Here is a 16,056-nt window from a genome sequence, read left to right as displayed (position 1 = left end):
AAACTGCACAAGCTGAATTGCTTCCAGTTTTTGCAAACAATTTGGGCTTAATATAAACAGAGCCTGATTTCTGAATTAGCAAAGCTGCTCCTGGCTACTTATGGGGGGAAGTGCCCCGAGCACAGTCTGTGGTGAGCCCACATCCCTGGAGAGAAACACCAACATTCCCTCAGCCCTGCCATGGCACTGCTTACAGACCCTTGGACATCCAGGACATTCCCAAGTGGGGCTTTTCTGATCAAGCTGGTATTTAGCAAATACATATTTCATAGTTTCCCTTTCACTGCATTGCCAAGACAGAAGGGAGAAACACATCAAACCCTTTTCTCCCTCAACAGAGCAGTTGTGGCAGTCTCAGAGACTGTGGGATGTCAGGGCAAGTTGCAGCCTGAATCTCTCCTTCTGTGTCAAATGGAATAACTACCCATTCCTTTATGGCACTAATTCCACAACTAAATGGTCATTAGGATGTGCAAGCACAAATGGAGAACAAAGTCAGGCCCTGGTGATCCCCCACGAGCATCTCAAGGCTGACACAGCAACCACCTCAGCCTGTGATGACAAACACTGACCAACAGCCAGCCAGGGGAGCACTCAGCCTTCCCTCATTCTATGAAAAGGACAAAAAGGATGCACCTGGAGCACCTGGTGACTGTCCCCTCCCCGGGGGACACCTCTGCAGAGGGGGCTCCAGTCAGGGCAGGCGTGTGGCAGCACCTCATCACTGGTGACACTCTGGAAATGGTCACTCACACATCTGGAGGTGACAATAACATTTTGTGGACTTAATTCCCCTCTCTCCTTTCTAATGTTACTTTGAGTTGGGACTAGAGCTGCTGGCTGCAGTTTGGCAGGTACTGGCCCAGCTGTCCGAGGTAGTGCCATCACTCTCAGTACACAGACACACAGAGGAGGGTGTGTGTGAGTGTGAGTGTGTGTGTGTGTGTGTGTATTTGCTCCAACCAATATCAAAAGTGTGTTGTACTCAGTTCCTTCCCAAGCCAAGAGATCTCAGTGCCCCCTCAGCAGACATCTCCATCTCCCCATGCTGCTCCCAGGTGTTCCTGGTGGCTCAGGGCAGCCTGTCTGGCTGCTGGTGTCACACAGAGCTCAGGGACACGGCAGGAGAAGGCTCCCCACGGGTGCAGTGTGGGCTGCCCAGAGCTGGGGATGGCTCCCACCTGGATTGATGCAGGATCTCCCGCAGAGGAGAACACGAATATCTACAGTTCCCATCAAAAACAAGTTATGTAACAGATGGATTCCCATCCCCTGCTCCTCGGCACGGCTCAGTCACATCCCTCACTGCTGTGCCTCAGGGGAGGCTTCCACATTCTTGGAAGTGCAGCCTCACAGACACTTCACAGCAGGACAGACCCATGTGCTTGTGTGGAGAGAGCTTTTGTTACAGATCTGCTCCTGGCTCGGTGCACACTGAGGAGGGCTGGCAGAGGTCTCTTGTTTACTTTTCGTTATTACCATCAGTGAAGGATGGGATGGTTTTGGAGTCCTTTTCCTGACTTGGGGCCAGAGTGCTGAGCACTTCCTGTGAACCCAGCCATTCTCCTGGGATGCACCCTCATCCCAGGGCCTGGGACAGCCCAACCCCAGCAAGGGAGACCAGGGGGGCAGAGGGGATCAGAGCCAGGCTGCCAGACTAAGGAACATGCCATCCCCTTGCTGTCCGCTTGGCTGCTGATGGTTCCTGCTGGCCTTACTGTGGCTTTCACATTTTAACTGGCTCCAGTTTCTACCCAGCTCTTCCCACTGACTGAACTTGAGTCCACAGCAGGGCAGAACATTTCTACACCTTTATGGCCACCTTCCATCGAGCATTTCCCAGTCCCAGAGCATGGATTGTCTGAGAGTTTTCTGTAAGTACATTCTGAAATCACCCATTTGTGATCCAATGTGACTCCAAGAAAATAAAGTAGCTTGTTAATAAAGAACGAGAGTAAAAAACTTTAAAAAAAAAAAGAAAGATTTGGCAGATGGCTGTGAGAGGAGAGAGATATTCAGTGTTCTAAGAACAAGTTAGCAATCAAAAACTTCAGGGTGCTAAACCTGGCTCTGCCACCAACCCTCATGGTTCCTCTCAGTTTAGGACATCTCTGCTTCCCCTCCTATAAAACGGGGGGAAAAAACACTAAGATTTACTTACCTTTGAGTGATCAAAGGACATGTGATTCTAAAGCACTTTGAGGAGGAAGAAAAACTGCCTATTTCCAGCTGGCATCATGTTTTCCACTCAGTGGAGTCTCAGCTACCTGCGAGTTTGGCTCAGGCAGGTCTGTCTATACATCGAGTTGCTGAGCCAAAAAGCCAATTTCGGATTTCACACAAGCGAGTGGAAAGAAGGAGGGATGTCCAGGAACTGCTTCACTGGTGCAAGAAGAGAATCAGGCCAAACCACGAAAATTCCTCCTTCCTTTGTGTCCAGAGGCGATCATCGACCGCCCTGAGATGCGGCGTGTTCCGGGCCGTTCGTATCCCGTGGGTTTGGGAGCAAGACTTGCAAGCACAGCAGAGTCACCAGTTTTGACTGTGTCTGGCACTGCCTTGGAGAGACTCACGGTCATTCTACAAGTCCACAAGAAACAAGTGTAAAATGTGACTGTGCACTCAACACACACATACACAGAGTGTCGCTGGAGGAGTCGGAGCGGGCGCGAGGTGCTGCTCAATGGAGGAGCTGAGAGCGCTGGGGCTGAGCTGCTCCCGCGGGGCCGGGCGCTGCCAGCGGCTCAGGGCAGCTGAGGAAGAGTCCTCGCAGTCAGTACTGGAAGAGGATGACCTGGGGGGAGAAGGGGAGCGTCAGCAGCACAGCCCTGGCCATGGAAATGTGCTGCAGGGAGCAGCAGAACGGGCTTTGCTGGGGCAGCCACCTCCTCTCAGAGGGGAAACCCTCTCTGGATGTGCCCTCTGCCCAGGAGCTGCCAGCCCTGCCCAGGGAAGGAGCCACCACCAAGGAGCCCAGATGGGAGGTGACAGGAGACACCTTCAGCTGCGGAACCAAACACAGCCAGGCAGCACCCCAAAACCAGCACTTCATTCATCTGTGCTGGGATACAGCAGCTACCAAAAGGGACAGAGGCCATGCCCAGCAATCCTGAGTGCCCACCTCACTCAGTGACCAGCACAGGCTGCCCTCAAACACTGCCCTGTCCAGGGGAAGCAGCTGCTGGGCTGCTCACAGCTCAGCTCTCACCAGCCACTGCTCTGGGCACCCCCAGAGGAGGATGGGGCTGCCCCACACACACTCAGCACGGAAATGTGTTTTCCCAGGATCTCAGCTATCTCTGCTTTCAAAAATTTTTGGATGTGGGGGGAAAAAAAAAAGCTACTTCAGTTTTCAGGAATTCAACATGCAAGAGATTGTTTAGGAAAGGATCTGGTTGGGGGGCAGCTCCGTGTCCTGAGAACCTTGTTCTGCAACAGCTGTGAGCCAGTAATTGCATTTAAATCAGGAGCTGCTTGCTGCAGTGCAGCCTCCCTAACAACAGCACAGGACTGTATAATATTATCTGAAAACTCTGCAGCTTGCTGGGCACATATGACAAAATGGTAGAATTTAGAATGAAAAAGTTTCTTTGCTGTGCCCCTGCTTCTGCCCATTGAAACAGAGCTCAATGAGCTGCTGCACTGAGAGAGATCTGAAAAGAGAGGTGCTGATAACTTCTAACATTAAAGACGAAAGCCAAAACCACCCTGAGTTGCCAAAGCTCAGTGTTCCCTCATAAGGAACTCACTGAAACTGGGATCCTAAATAAAATCTTCCAAACCTAAGCATGTTTGAGAAATCTTGCCCCAATAAGCTGTGTGTTAGAACAGATGCTGTAAAAGCTGAAGAGAAAAATGTCAACATGCAATATTTTCTCCTGCCCAGATATTGTGAAATAACATTCCTACTTCAGATATTGTAACAGCCAGTTGTTGTTATTTTTAAGCAATACTGCAACCCACAAGAAATGAATCTTTTTTGTTAACTCGTGGAAAACTGGGAAGTTAGCACATGCCAGAGGTCCCCCTGCTCTGTTGTTCACAGCCAGGTGCTGCTCACACTGACCACACGTGCAGGCACCTGAGGAACGGAGCAGACAGAGCTCAGGGCAGGGGGAACCAGGGAGGATCCAGCAGGAGGATGTGAGAGCCCTCAGTGGATGCAGGCACAGAGTCCCAGCAGGTCACAACAGTGAAAGGGAAAACACAGTGATGCCATTTTTATCAATAGTGGGTACATCTAGGACCCCCAAAACTAGGGGAAGACACAGGGGTGGGTGGCAGCTGTGGAGGTCATGGAGAAGCAGTGATGCTGACAGGAGACACCAGTGATATTACACACAAATCTTTGCTATAGCGAGGGCTGGCCCCAGAGCCTGGAGCAGGGACTACATTTACCTTCTCACCCCTGTTAGACAGTGGTCCTTCCATGTCTGCTTTGAGGTGCACTGGTGGAGCAGTGTAGGGAAGTCTACAGTGCACTTGTCCACACTGTACCTGACCTGTGGATGAGAAGGGGCTTCAGCCTCTGTTACTGCAAACAACACAGCCCAGAGCCCACAGGAACACAGCCCACAGCAACACAGCCCACAGCAACAGAACCCACAGCAACACAGCCCAGAGCCCACAGGAACACAGCCCAGAGCCCACAGCCCACAGCCCTCCGTGCGGCACGGCCGGTCCCACCGGGACACGGGGGAGCAGGCGGGGCTGGGGCACAGCCCTGACCTCGTGGGGAGAAACCTCACAAGAGCCACAGAGCCAAAACCTCTGTCCAGGCACGACCAAAGCTGCCCATCACTCACAAATCATCACTCAAATCATTTCACTGGGAGCAGAGAAAGCAGGAAGGAGACCACTGAGCCCCACAGGGCACACCCACAGCTCTCTCCCTGACACAGAGAGCACAGGGGGACCGAGGACCAGGCAGTGAATCCCAGGCACTGACTTTGCTGGGGACGAGTCAATCCCAAGGGCAAAGCTGATCAGACGCGAGGAGGAGGAGCAGCAGAAGGGGCACCATCCCCGCACCCGCAGCACCGGGAGGGTTTTGGCACGGCCCCAGCCCTGCCCCAGCCCCAGCCCTGCCCCAGCCCCAGCCCCAGCCCTGCCCCAGCCCAGCCCCAGCCCCAGCCCTGTCCCAGCCCTGCCCCAGCCCCAGCCCTGTCCCATCCCTGTCCCAGCCCAGCCCAGCCCCAGCCCTGCCATCCCTCACTTTCGATGTATCCGTGCAGCGTCACCATCCGGGCCCGCTCGGGGCTGCTGAAGGGCGAGTAGTGGATGTCATCGGACAGCGAGGAGGGGATGCGGGACGGGGGCGCTCCCGAGGGCGGCACCGTGTGCTGCGGGGTGTGTTTTTTATGGCGGGCTCTGCAGTTTTGAAACCAAACCTGTAAAGAGAGCAGCGAGCGCTGTGACAGCTGAGAGACAGCTGGGTTAAAATGTGGTCCTTCACCATCCTGTCCTTGGATGGGTGTTTCTTCCAAGTTTTTACAAAAGGGATGAAAAGCAGCAGGTATGAGATTTCCGATCATATCTCACTGCTTCTAATTAAAGGAGTAGTTTGGGAATTCCATCCTAGAGTTAAAACGTGTATGGAAAGGGTTTTTATGCTTAAGAGGTGATCTGTTTCTTATGCTTTAATTTCTGAAAGATAGCTGTGAGTAAAAACCTTCTCCAAGAGTGACTGAAGATCAGCTGTCCAAGGCAGAGCACCCTGGACCATAGAGAAGGAAAGAGCCTAAGCATTTGACAAATTGTTTCCTGTTCAAAGTGCCTTTAAAAAAATCCACATAAAAAATCACCCGGTGTGCAGCCTGCCTGATCTTTGCTAAATGAAGAATCTCAAAAAGAGATTCTTCATTCTTCTAGCTCAAGCTAGGTTTTCACACGCAAAATTTAAAAGTGTCATTGGCAAAACAATCTCGGGTGAAAGCTCCAAATTTATTTCAACCACTCGTGTTTTTATTGTACACAGAAAGTGTGTGTGCAGAACGTTACAGTGATGAGTAAAAGCGTCACCAAGAGGCAGAGCTGGGCTGTGTGGGAGCTGGGAACTGCAGAGGGGACATTTCTCAGTCCCTACAGCACCACCTGCCCTCCCATCCCACATCAGGGTGGGAGCTTCCCTGCCACAGAGTCCTCTGGAGCTGCAAAATTCCTTTTTCTTTAAACCTCTCCATGCCAAAGCTTCCTGACTGTGCCTCTGTGGCAGGGGCTGCTGCCGGGGGAGCTCCCACACTCCCGGCTGGGACAGAGCACAGGCACAGCTGGGACAGAGCTTAGCTCCAGGACCTGCTGCTAACAGCAGCTTTCCCCTCCAGTGATTTACTGTGCATGGCTGGGGCTGTTGGGGCTTTGATTCATTGCATCATAAGAGGGAAAAACAAATAGAAAACCCACGAGCGAGACAGAGCAGGAACAGCACTGGCACTGCTGCAGGAGCAGAGCTGGCACCGGGGAGGCAGCTCGGAGTGCTGCATGGATGCAGAGGAGCCTGGGGCTGTGGGAGTGAGCCCTGGCGGGTGCCAGCTCCAGGTGCCCCTGCCTGCCCATGGTGGCCAGCCCTGCTGTCCCTGCCTGCCCACGGTGTCCCTGCCTCACCTGAATGACTCTGCGGCTCAGCCCCGTCATGTCCGCCAGCTTCTGCAGCGTTTGTGCGTCGGGGTTGTTGTCCTGAGCGAACTGTGCCTGCATCACCTGTGGGGAGAGGAGAGCAGAGCAGAGAGGGGCTCGGGGGAGGCTGGGGAGCCCCGGCCCCGCAGCCCCCCGGCCCTCCCGCCTCACCTGCAGCTGCTCGGCCGTGAAGGAGGTGCGGGCTCTCTTGGCTGGCTTGGGCTGGCTGTCCTGCTCCGAGGGCACAGCCCCCTCGAGCGTGATCCCATTGCCTGCAGGAGAGAACCCTCTGAGGCACAGGGCAGAGCCTGCCTGCCCCACCACCTGCAGCAGCTGCTGCTCTGGGGGACACCGCACCTGGTGGCACCACAGCGTGGGATCCCCTGAACAGGGGGACAACAGCCCTGGAACAACAGCCTGGGACACCCAGGGCACCCCCTCGATGGGGGGACACTGCACCTGGTGGCACCACAGCGTGGGACACCCAGGGCATCCCCTCAATGGGGGGACAACAGCCCTGGCATCACAGCCTGGCACAGCCAAAGCACCTCCTGCTGCAGTGGGAGCTGAAGGAGTGGAGCCAGCACGGCCACCCAGGCGCTGCCCTGGGCTGCTGGGCCCCTCCACACACAGGGAAGGAGAAACAACCATTCCCCAAGAATTTACTGTGGAATTAAGAAAAATGCAGCGAGTGGTGGAAGCCACAGGGAATAAGGGGAGGCAGCAGCAGGAAGAGGTTGAGGTGGTGTGTGAGGGCAAGCACTGATGTCCCTCTGGCCCTGACTCCCAATCACCCCTTGGCCACATTCTCCAGGGAGTGGCTGGGAGGGGACCCTGTCTCTGCCAGGCTCACCCACATCCATCACTCCTGCCCCCTGTGACCCCGTTTTCCCTCGCGGGCTCTGCCTCCATCACTCCTTCAATTTGCTCAGAGCATCTCAATGGGCTCCTTGCTCCTTTCCCCAGCCCCAAACTGTCCCAGCACCTTCACCCCTTCCTCTTCCTCCTGGGTCCCAGAGCAGCAGCAGGAGCAGCACCATCCCCAGAGCCTTGGGGTGGCCATGCATGAGCAGCAGCCACACTAAGGGGACGCTCCAGGGGGACAATCGAGGGGGACACTCCAGGGGGACAATCGAGGGGGACAGTGACCTCCCCCTTGCCCAGCCCCGTGTCAGGGTGAGCCCAGCCGTGCTCTCACTGCCGTGCAGCCCCAGGGAGGTGCCCAGAGCCTGTTCCTCACAGGGCCCTGCTGCAGCCCGTGCCAGCCTGGCTGCAGGGGCACTGAGGGTGAAGCCCCCCTGAGGGAGGGGCAGCAGGGATGGTGGGGGAGGGCAGCGAGCAGGGCTGGGCTCTCCCCACTCCCAGGATGCTCCTGCACGAGCTGGACCAGGCTGTGATTGTCTTGGCTGGAGTTGAAGGACTTTCTCATATAGTTTGACTTGTTCTTTTCGGATGATGAATGGGACTCTGACTTCAGCAACATCTGTTTATTTTTCTTGTATGTAAAACCTCATGTGCAGAAGAAATTGCTGGGTAATTACTGGAGGGGGGGAGTGTGGCCCTGCAACTCCACAGCAACTGCAGCTCTCCAAAGTGATCCCACCCCCTTCTCAAAACCCCTTGGACACAGGTAGTGACACCTGACACTCACCAGGTGCCCCAGCACTGGTGCTCAGCGCACACCAGCAGGTTGTTCTGCAGCAGCAGCAGCACACCCAGCATCCCAGCAGCTCTGCAGGACTCCCCAGTGCCAGACCCTGCTGTCCTCACAGCATTCTGCTCCCCCAGGACACGTGGCTTCTCCCCCTCCATCCTTGCACCCCATCACCTCCCTCACACCCCACAGCAGCTGACCAGATGGACCAACACGTCACAAGCCACGTCCTGAGCCAGGACCTTCCTTCCCAGCCCGACTGGGCACTCTGTTTCCATCCTCTTTCTCAAACACAGTAAACTGAACCATATTATTTTCCTGTCAGGTTGTTAATGGTTTCCACATGCTGCATGGGCCGGCCATGGCGTGTCCCTCCCTGTGCCCACCATGTGCTGAAGCCCTTCCCACCACAGCACAGGCCCTGGCACTGCCCGGCCTCCCCGAGCACCACAAATCTGTTCCTCTGAGCATCTCTCTGGGCACCGCCACGCAGGAGGCTGGGGATGGGACAGGAGCTGCAGTGCTGTGACCCCGGTGTCACCAGCTCAGCTGGCTGTGGCACAGAGCCGTCCAGCTGGGAGTGGCACAACCCCACATGGGCAGGGCGGGTGGAAAACGATGGGAAGGTTTTGTCCAATCACCAATCCCACCTTCTCCATTTGTGACTCACAGCCTCAGATCCCAGCGGGCTCCTCACACTCTGCACTCCAGGCTGTGCAGCACCAGGCGCTTGTCCCTGGCATTGCCCAGGGCACACAGGTCTGCCACGAGTCTGCCAGCACATTGGCCACTCCATGGGCCCTCTGCCAGCCCAGGGCCTTGTGCTCAAGCCCCCCAGGACCACCCATCACCCCTTTTTGGCACGATAGAACCCTGCCCAGCACCCTGTGCTAAGGGTGAGCCTGGCACAGTGACACCGTCCCGCTCCGTACCGTTCTCCGCCGCGCGCTTCAGGTTCTCGATCATGGTGTCGTAGTGGATCCGGCACAGCACCTTCTCCTCCACCAGGCCGAACTCCTCGCCCGTGGAGAGCTGCCTCTTGCAGGAGAAGCAGGCGAAGCAGGCCAGGTGGTAGGCATTGCCCCGCGCCCGCCGCACCCAGTCGCTGGCGTAGATCTGCCTGCCACAGCGGGCACACTTGGTACCGAACCGGCTGCGGGGAGAACAGACGGGTGAGGGCACGGAGGGCAGGGGAAGGGCAGCAGCACCATGCCAGGGTGCAGGTGCTCCTGCCAACCCCGTTATTCACCCCAATTCCCACAGCACCCGTGCATGCAGAGATGCAGCGGGGCCGCCCCAGCGGTGCCCGTGCCGTGGCAGCGTGGGCAGCAGTGTAGGCAGCAGTGGGTGTAACTCCCTGCAGCCCTGTGAATCAGCTTCCCAGCCCGTGGGTTTTTTATTTTGATAACAGCCAGTGTGACACTGGGATGGAAACTGTGTCAGAGCGGGTTCTCTCCCGCTGCCATAAATCAAACCATGTGTGTTCTCCTCACACGTACAGGCGCACACATCTGCTTTTTCCCCGTGGAGGAGGTCTCCTCACTGTGAGAGGATGATGACTGTGCTGGAGTGAGCTGTGCTGGAAGGTAGCTCAGCACAGTCAAGAGGCAACAAGACAGCCAGGGTCCTCTCACCAGGTGATTGTGTGAAAATCCCCATTCCTGTCAGGATGCTGACAGGAGGGCAGGTGATTCACAGGGAGCAGCAGATGTGGCCCCCATGGCCCTGAACCCCCAGGTCAGTGTCTGACATGAGGTGCCAGGCAGGTTCGATATCTGCATTTTCAGTACTACTGCTGCTTAAAATGAGAAATGCAACGAACAGCAGTGAGAGCAGCAGGAGAGAAGGGAGCATCTCCTCTGCCACCCCAGAGGTGGTTCTGGCTCCAACACAGTCAACGCACTTCCCCGCACAGCCCCAGCACTGCCACTGTCACCTCAGGCCCCCGAGGGCTCCTGCCAGCCCCTCACCACAGTGGGAAGCAGAGCCACCACCAGCCCTGCCTGAGCAGCTCCAGCGTCTCCCAGTGCAGGCACAAAACACCGACGAGGAACAACCACAGCAAGCGACAGGAGAGACCCCACAGCACAGACCCTTCGGTTCAGAGGCCAGAGCAGCCCCAAGCCCTGCACACAGACCCAGGCCAGGCCACCAGGGCCAGCGTGCTGCCCCTGCCCGACCCCACACCGAGGAACTGCTGCCCACCATGGGCCCAGCAAGATGTGGAAATACTGTCCTGTGCTGGATTACTAATAGCAAAACTATTTGGGAGGAAAAGAAGGGTCTAAATTTTTCAGCCTGACCATAGCTGACCAAAAAGAAGAAAAAAAAAAAGAGGACATTTCTGTGCTGAAATTATACAGAGACTTAGCTAAGAGACTTCACTAATTTACTTCAGATGGGAACATTGTAAACTGACTTTGTGCCAGCTCGTTTATATAAACGCACAAACAAAAGAACTGTATTAATTTTTTATTTAGAAATAAAGATCATTCCTGTAAATTGAATTACTTTGAACAATGTGCTATGTAAACAGTGGTACTTGCTGAGCAGTATCAGGCGAGGGGCAGGCACACAGAGCTAATGGCACGTGGTGATCACCGCTCCCCGCTCCAGCCCCAGCCAGGGGAGCACAGCACGGCCGGGGGAAACTGAGGCACCACTCAGAAAAGGTCACACAGCCCTGTCACACATCAGCTGGGCCCTGGGGAGACACCCAGGCATCTCCTGAGTGGGCAGGACCCCCAGGCTGGCAGCAGGGCCCAGGGATTTGGGCAGGGTTTGATGGAAGGCGCTCGTATGGCCGTGGCAGCAGCACAGGCAGAGGCTGATGCCCCTGTCCCTGTCCCTGCAGGGCCACGCCATGAGCAGAGCCTGCAGAGAGGCTGAGGCTCAGCACAGGCGGGCACGGGGCTGCGGAGCCTGCAGCAGCAGCAGCAGCAGCACTGACGCTGCGCCTGCGGCTCCCGGCCAGCTCCCTGTGTCTGCGGCACCGCTGCAGCAGCACAGCCAGGGCTGGGGCAGCACCAGCACCCACTGTCACCCCTCAGAGCTGGCACTGAGGAACCGCCACCGCCAGGGACACAGCAACGGGGAGAGAAATGCCGGCAAGAAATCTGCCCCGACCATCAGCACTGCAAATTACAGCTCAAACACAACACAGGGTTTCGCTCACTGAGCTCACAGGGCGGTGAGAGCCCAAAGAGCCCCAGGAAAGGGGCTCCACAGGACTCCTGCCACCTGCCTGGCAGGGACAGGGATGGGCATGGGGACAGGGCCACACTGTGGCAAGAGACACAGAGCCAGAGGATTTGTCCAAGCCCAGATCAGTGGCACAAACTGCAGCATTACCAAATGCTACCAGAGCTGTGGGCTCATGCCCTACGTGCATGGTTTGTGGTCAGGTGAGCAGATGCTCATCCCAAAGGTTAACTCTGGGAGACAGAAACTGACAGCAACGTTACCAGGAAAGACTCATCCAGAGAGACTCATCCCAGGAAGACTCATCCAGAAAGACTCATCCCACCTCCCCCAGGGGCGGCCGCATCATCTGGGGCGCAGGAAGAGCAGGGGCGGGAGGACGGCCCTGGTGCATCCTGTCTCTCCCACGCTGCTTGTCCCCAGGTGCCACAGCTCCCTCGGCCCTCCTGTGGGCAAGAGGCACCCAGCCCCAGGGCCACGCACAGCTCAAACATCCCTGTCCCCTCCTGGTCCTGTCCCCTCCTTAGGAAGCCTCTGGCACAGCCCTCAGAGCCAGCTGCAGCTCACATCTGCCCAGGCCCTCAGCAGAGCAGCAGCGGTGCCTCAGCGAGGACCTTCACGCTGTGCCACTGCAATGCTCGAGCAGGAGCATCGTCCTGGAGGGACACAGCCTCTGGGTGAAGGCCACCTGAGCCATGGCCAGGCCAGGGACTCCAGGGTCACATTCCTGCAGCCTGCCCGCCGAGGGCACAGCAGGAATCACACCAGGATCACGCTCTGGACAACTGGAGCCCTGGGAGCTTGGCTGTGAGCAGCCCTTGCACGGCTGGGAACACAGTGTTCTGCTCAATGAGCTCCAATTCTAATTTGGTTCTCCTTGGAGCGCTGGAGCCTTAGATGCCAAATGTAATTATTTGACAAGACACAGGAAACAGCAGCATTTGCTTAAAAATGCACACGAAGCCACGGAGTCACGGCAGAGCCAGCACCTACAGAGCCCCTCATGGGGACAGAGAAGGGACACTGGCACAGGGCAGGCCTGAGCACACTCCCCGTGGGCAGTGGGGCTGTGACATGACAGCCCGTGCCTGACAGCCTTCATCCTCAGCGTCCTCAGAGGAATGCAGAGCATCCCTGTGACCCGTGCAGAGCATCTCACTGCCCTTCCCTCTGCCTCGGCTCCAGGGACCACACGCCTCAGGATGGGGTTTCTGCTTCGCTTTAAAAAAAACCCCCACACATTTAATCTGCCTCAAATAATAAATAAAATTTTCAAAATCCATCCCGAGGATCAGGTTTAGCCCGTGCCACGCACCAGGTTCCACCGGCTGCAGTCAGCAAGAAGCCAGCCAGGATGCTGCCGGGGCTGGGGGGCTGCGGGAGGGGACCGGGGGAAGGGACACGGGGCGGGTGTGCCGGGGCAGCGGGAGGGATCCCAGCGCTCGGGAGGGATCCCAGCCGTGCCGAGCCGCTCCCGGCCGCTCACGGCACCGGCGGCGGGGGCTCAGCCCGGCGGGTTCAGCCGCGGGGGGCGGCGGGAGCGACCCCCGCCCGAGCACCGCGGCCGGGCCGGCCCGGGTTCGGAGCGATCCCCGCGGGCTCGGGGGCACCGAGGCAGCTCCGCACCCGCCGGGCTCCGAGCGCCGCCGCCGCCGCTCAGAGATTCACCGAAATAAAATTTTAAAATCTCTCCAAACCCTGACCTTTCTATGCAAAAGGCAATTGCGGAGCGCGGGCCGGGAGCCCCCGCGCCCCCCGAACGGGTGCCGCAGGAACCGGGAGCGTCCTGCCGCGGCTTCCGCGATTTTCGTTTTATTTCCCTTGGCCCCGCCGGTACCGGCGGGCAGAGCCTCGCTGCTCCCAACGGGGAAGGGGCTCGGAGCTTCTCGGACGGGAGAAATCGCAAAACTGATTTATTTTAACATTATTATTTGCCGTATTTGCTCAAAGGTCCTTTCGAGATCCCGGCCCTACTTTAAAACCGCCTTTGGAAAGGTACGCTCTCAAAAACAAACGAAAAAGAAACCAAACACGAGCGGCAGCAGAACGGCGATAAATGAATGAAAACGCTCAAAGTGCTCCAAAACAGCACCGCGGCCCCGGGACCCCCTTGTGCCTTTCTGTGCTGAGTGGGGAAAATTTCGCTGAAATCACCGAAAATTGCGGTTTGAAAATAATAACAATAATAACAATAATAACAGTAATAACAACAACGAAACCCATCACAGGGCAGGACGCAGAGCGCCGCAGCCTCGGGACTGACCCGGTTCTCCGAGCCCCGCATTCCCGGCGGCACCGCACCGAGCCCGGCGAGGGCAGGGGCTGAGCTGCGGAAAATCGGGCAATCGCGGAGCCTTTAACAAAAAAACACCGGGGGAATCTCTGGGGTGCTCCCCGAGCTCCCCGCCCGCTGTCGTCGGGGCAGCCCCGAGCTCCGCCGCGGCCGGAGGATGCTCCGAGCCCCCCGCGCCCCGCCGGGGTCATTCCCATTTCCTGCCCGCCATTCCCCTTCCTCCCGGGTCAAACACCATTCCCTCATCCTGGCAGGATGGGGAAAATCAGAGCGGGGGTTCCAATGTTTAGTTAAACCCCGGCGAGGAGCTCAAAATACTCAGTCCCCTGATGCGAGTCAAACTGGGGGAAAATTAGTGGTTTAAGGTTTAGAACGGAAAGTCTGTCGAAACCAGAACATCCTCCCTGCGGGACAGGCTGTCCCGGGTGTGCGGGTCCGGACCGAGCCCCGCCGGCCGCAGCGGCCGCCGCCGTTCGTTTGCGTTCCGTAACGCGCTCCCTCCGGCCACTGCGGGCCCACAGCGCTGACCGGGGCTCCCCGAGAGCCGCTGGGCACCGCAGGCTGGCAGCGCCGATTTCCCCTCCGGCAGGAGCCGGGACGAGGCCGTTCGAGCCCCTTTCCCCTCTGGCAGGAGCCGGGCGCTCCGGCCGCCGGGCCGGGAGGAGCGGGGGCTCGGGGCGGCCCGCACAGCCCGGCCAGAGGGCAGCAATCCCTCCGGGCCGTTGTGCAGCTGCACCCCAAACTCCCTTCCTTCTTTCCTCCCCGTTTCCCGAGGCTCACCTCCCACCCGGCTGCTGCAGAGAGCCCGGCGGGTTTCCTAAACCTTCCCCCGGCAGCGCCCGAGCGGCCCCGAGCCCGCGGCAGCCGGCGAGGGCTGAGCCCCCCGAGCGGCCCCGGCCCGGCCCCTACCTGAAGTAGTCCATCTTGCAGAAGATCTCCTTGTTCTTGATGTAGCAGCTGTGCTGCTGGCGCAGCGAGGTGCGGCACACGGAGCACTCCAGGCACCGGACGTGCCAGATGAGGTTGTTCACCTGCGGCAGAGCAGGGACTGAGACCCGGGGCCACCCGCCGCCCCTCGCCGCCCCCGCCGCCCCCCGCCCCGCTCACCTTCAGCAGGTACCGGTCGAGGATCTCCAGCCCGCAGCTGGAGCAGACGTTTTTGCCGGCCGACGGCGTGGAGGAGGAGGAGGATGGCGGGGAGCAGACGGACGGCGTGGAAGGGGTGCTGGGCGCTGAGCGGGCGTCCTCCTTCTCCAGGGCTCCAGGCAGAGGCTCCCCGTCGGGCTGCGACTGCGGGCAGAGCCGCGGCGGGGCCGTCAGCCGGGGCCCCGCCGCTCCCCGCGGCACCGGAGCGCAGCGTCCCGCCGGGTCCCCGCACTCCTCGGCATCCCCGGCCCGGCGGGTTCGCGCAAACCCCCGACATCCCCGGCGGGACCCCGAAATCCCCGGTCCGCGCGTCCCCGCAGTCCCCGGCCCAGCGGATCCCGGCGGGTCCCCGCAGCTCCCAGCACGGCCCCGCATTCCCGGCCCGAACCTGCAAGCCCCGGCCCCGCTTACCATGGCTCGGGAGTGCGGGTCCAGACAGCGGGAGCTCCCCTTGGGCAGCGGCTCCGGCGGCATCACCTTGATGGAGAGAGCGGGAGAGGGAGGCTGCGGCTCCATGCGCCGGGCGAGCGCGGGGCACCCTATATAAATCGCCTCAAAACAATAAATAAGAACTTTCTAGTGGCCATTTAAATCCTTTGCAACAAAAGCTGCGTCTCTTTAATGAAGCAATTTGAATGTGGATTGAATTCTCCCCCTGCCTGCACTTAACCCGGGCCTCTTGAAGTAATCGCTCGGTTCCCATGCGAGCCAAGGCGCTGAAAAACCCCCCAAACTACCTGCAATTAGAAATTGCCGTAAATGCCCGAGATAAGAGGTACCAGAGTGTCAATTCCGGCTGTCAATCAGGGAATCCATCAGGCCACCCAAAGAATTGCAAATTTGATTTTTTTAATGGTAGTAATTAAAAATCGAAATTCTTCCCCCTCTCCCTCCGCCGAGCACAAAACGCCCCAGAAAACGCCGGGATGGAAAAATCCACCCCTCTGGCGCTGGAGGCGGCGAGCGGCCCCGGCCCCGGCCCCAGCCCCGGTACCGGCCGCCGCGGGGAGCCCGGCCCCGCTCCGGCCCCGCTCCCGGCCCCGACGGCAGCGGCGGCGGCGGCAGCGCTCACCTTGCCCGCCTGGGCGCCGGCCGGGGCGCGGCGGCCAGGGCCCCGGGGCTGCCCGCCCCCATGGCTCCGGTGCAT

General features: G+C 58.4%; 1 protein-coding gene across 4 annotated transcripts in view; it reads right to left on the bottom strand.

Moving 5' to 3' along the window:
- LHX6 (LIM homeobox 6) overlaps positions 1–16,056 on the bottom strand; it is a 19,978-nt gene extending 3,922 nt beyond the window's left edge. Inside the window, exons 1-10 of one of the 4 annotated variants that reach the window (XR_008483589.1) lie at positions 15,982–16,056; positions 15,321–15,461; positions 14,871–15,053; positions 14,673–14,794; positions 9,202–9,422; positions 6,787–6,887; positions 6,604–6,699; positions 5,216–5,390; positions 4,399–4,502; positions 2,162–2,794 (exon numbers count right to left, since the gene is read on the bottom strand). Coding sequence is in view for 3 of the 4 variants with exons in the window: in XM_054284060.1 (XP_054140035.1) it covers positions 2,774–2,794; positions 4,399–4,502; positions 5,216–5,390; positions 6,604–6,699; positions 6,787–6,887; positions 9,202–9,422; positions 14,673–14,794; positions 14,871–15,053; positions 15,321–15,461; positions 15,982–16,056 (1,239 nt within the window). In the remaining variant the exon portion in view is untranslated. Of the gene's footprint in view, positions 1–41; positions 2,795–4,398; positions 4,503–5,215; positions 5,391–6,603; positions 6,700–6,786; positions 6,888–9,201; positions 9,423–14,672; positions 14,795–14,870; positions 15,054–15,320; positions 15,462–15,646; positions 15,667–15,981 lie in introns of those variants that run through there. The other 3 variants (XM_054284060.1, XM_054284061.1, XM_054284062.1) reach the window with 3 other exon arrangements.

Source organism: Melozone crissalis, unplaced genomic scaffold, assembly GCF_028551555.1.
Source record: "Melozone crissalis strain CALT ecotype California unplaced genomic scaffold, PUWL_Pcris_2 ptg000041l_1, whole genome shotgun sequence".
NCBI lineage: Eukaryota > Metazoa > Chordata > Aves > Passeriformes > Passerellidae > Melozone > Melozone crissalis.
The sequence above is the reverse complement of the archived record's forward strand: the minus strand, read 5'-3'. Positions and strand labels throughout refer to the sequence as shown.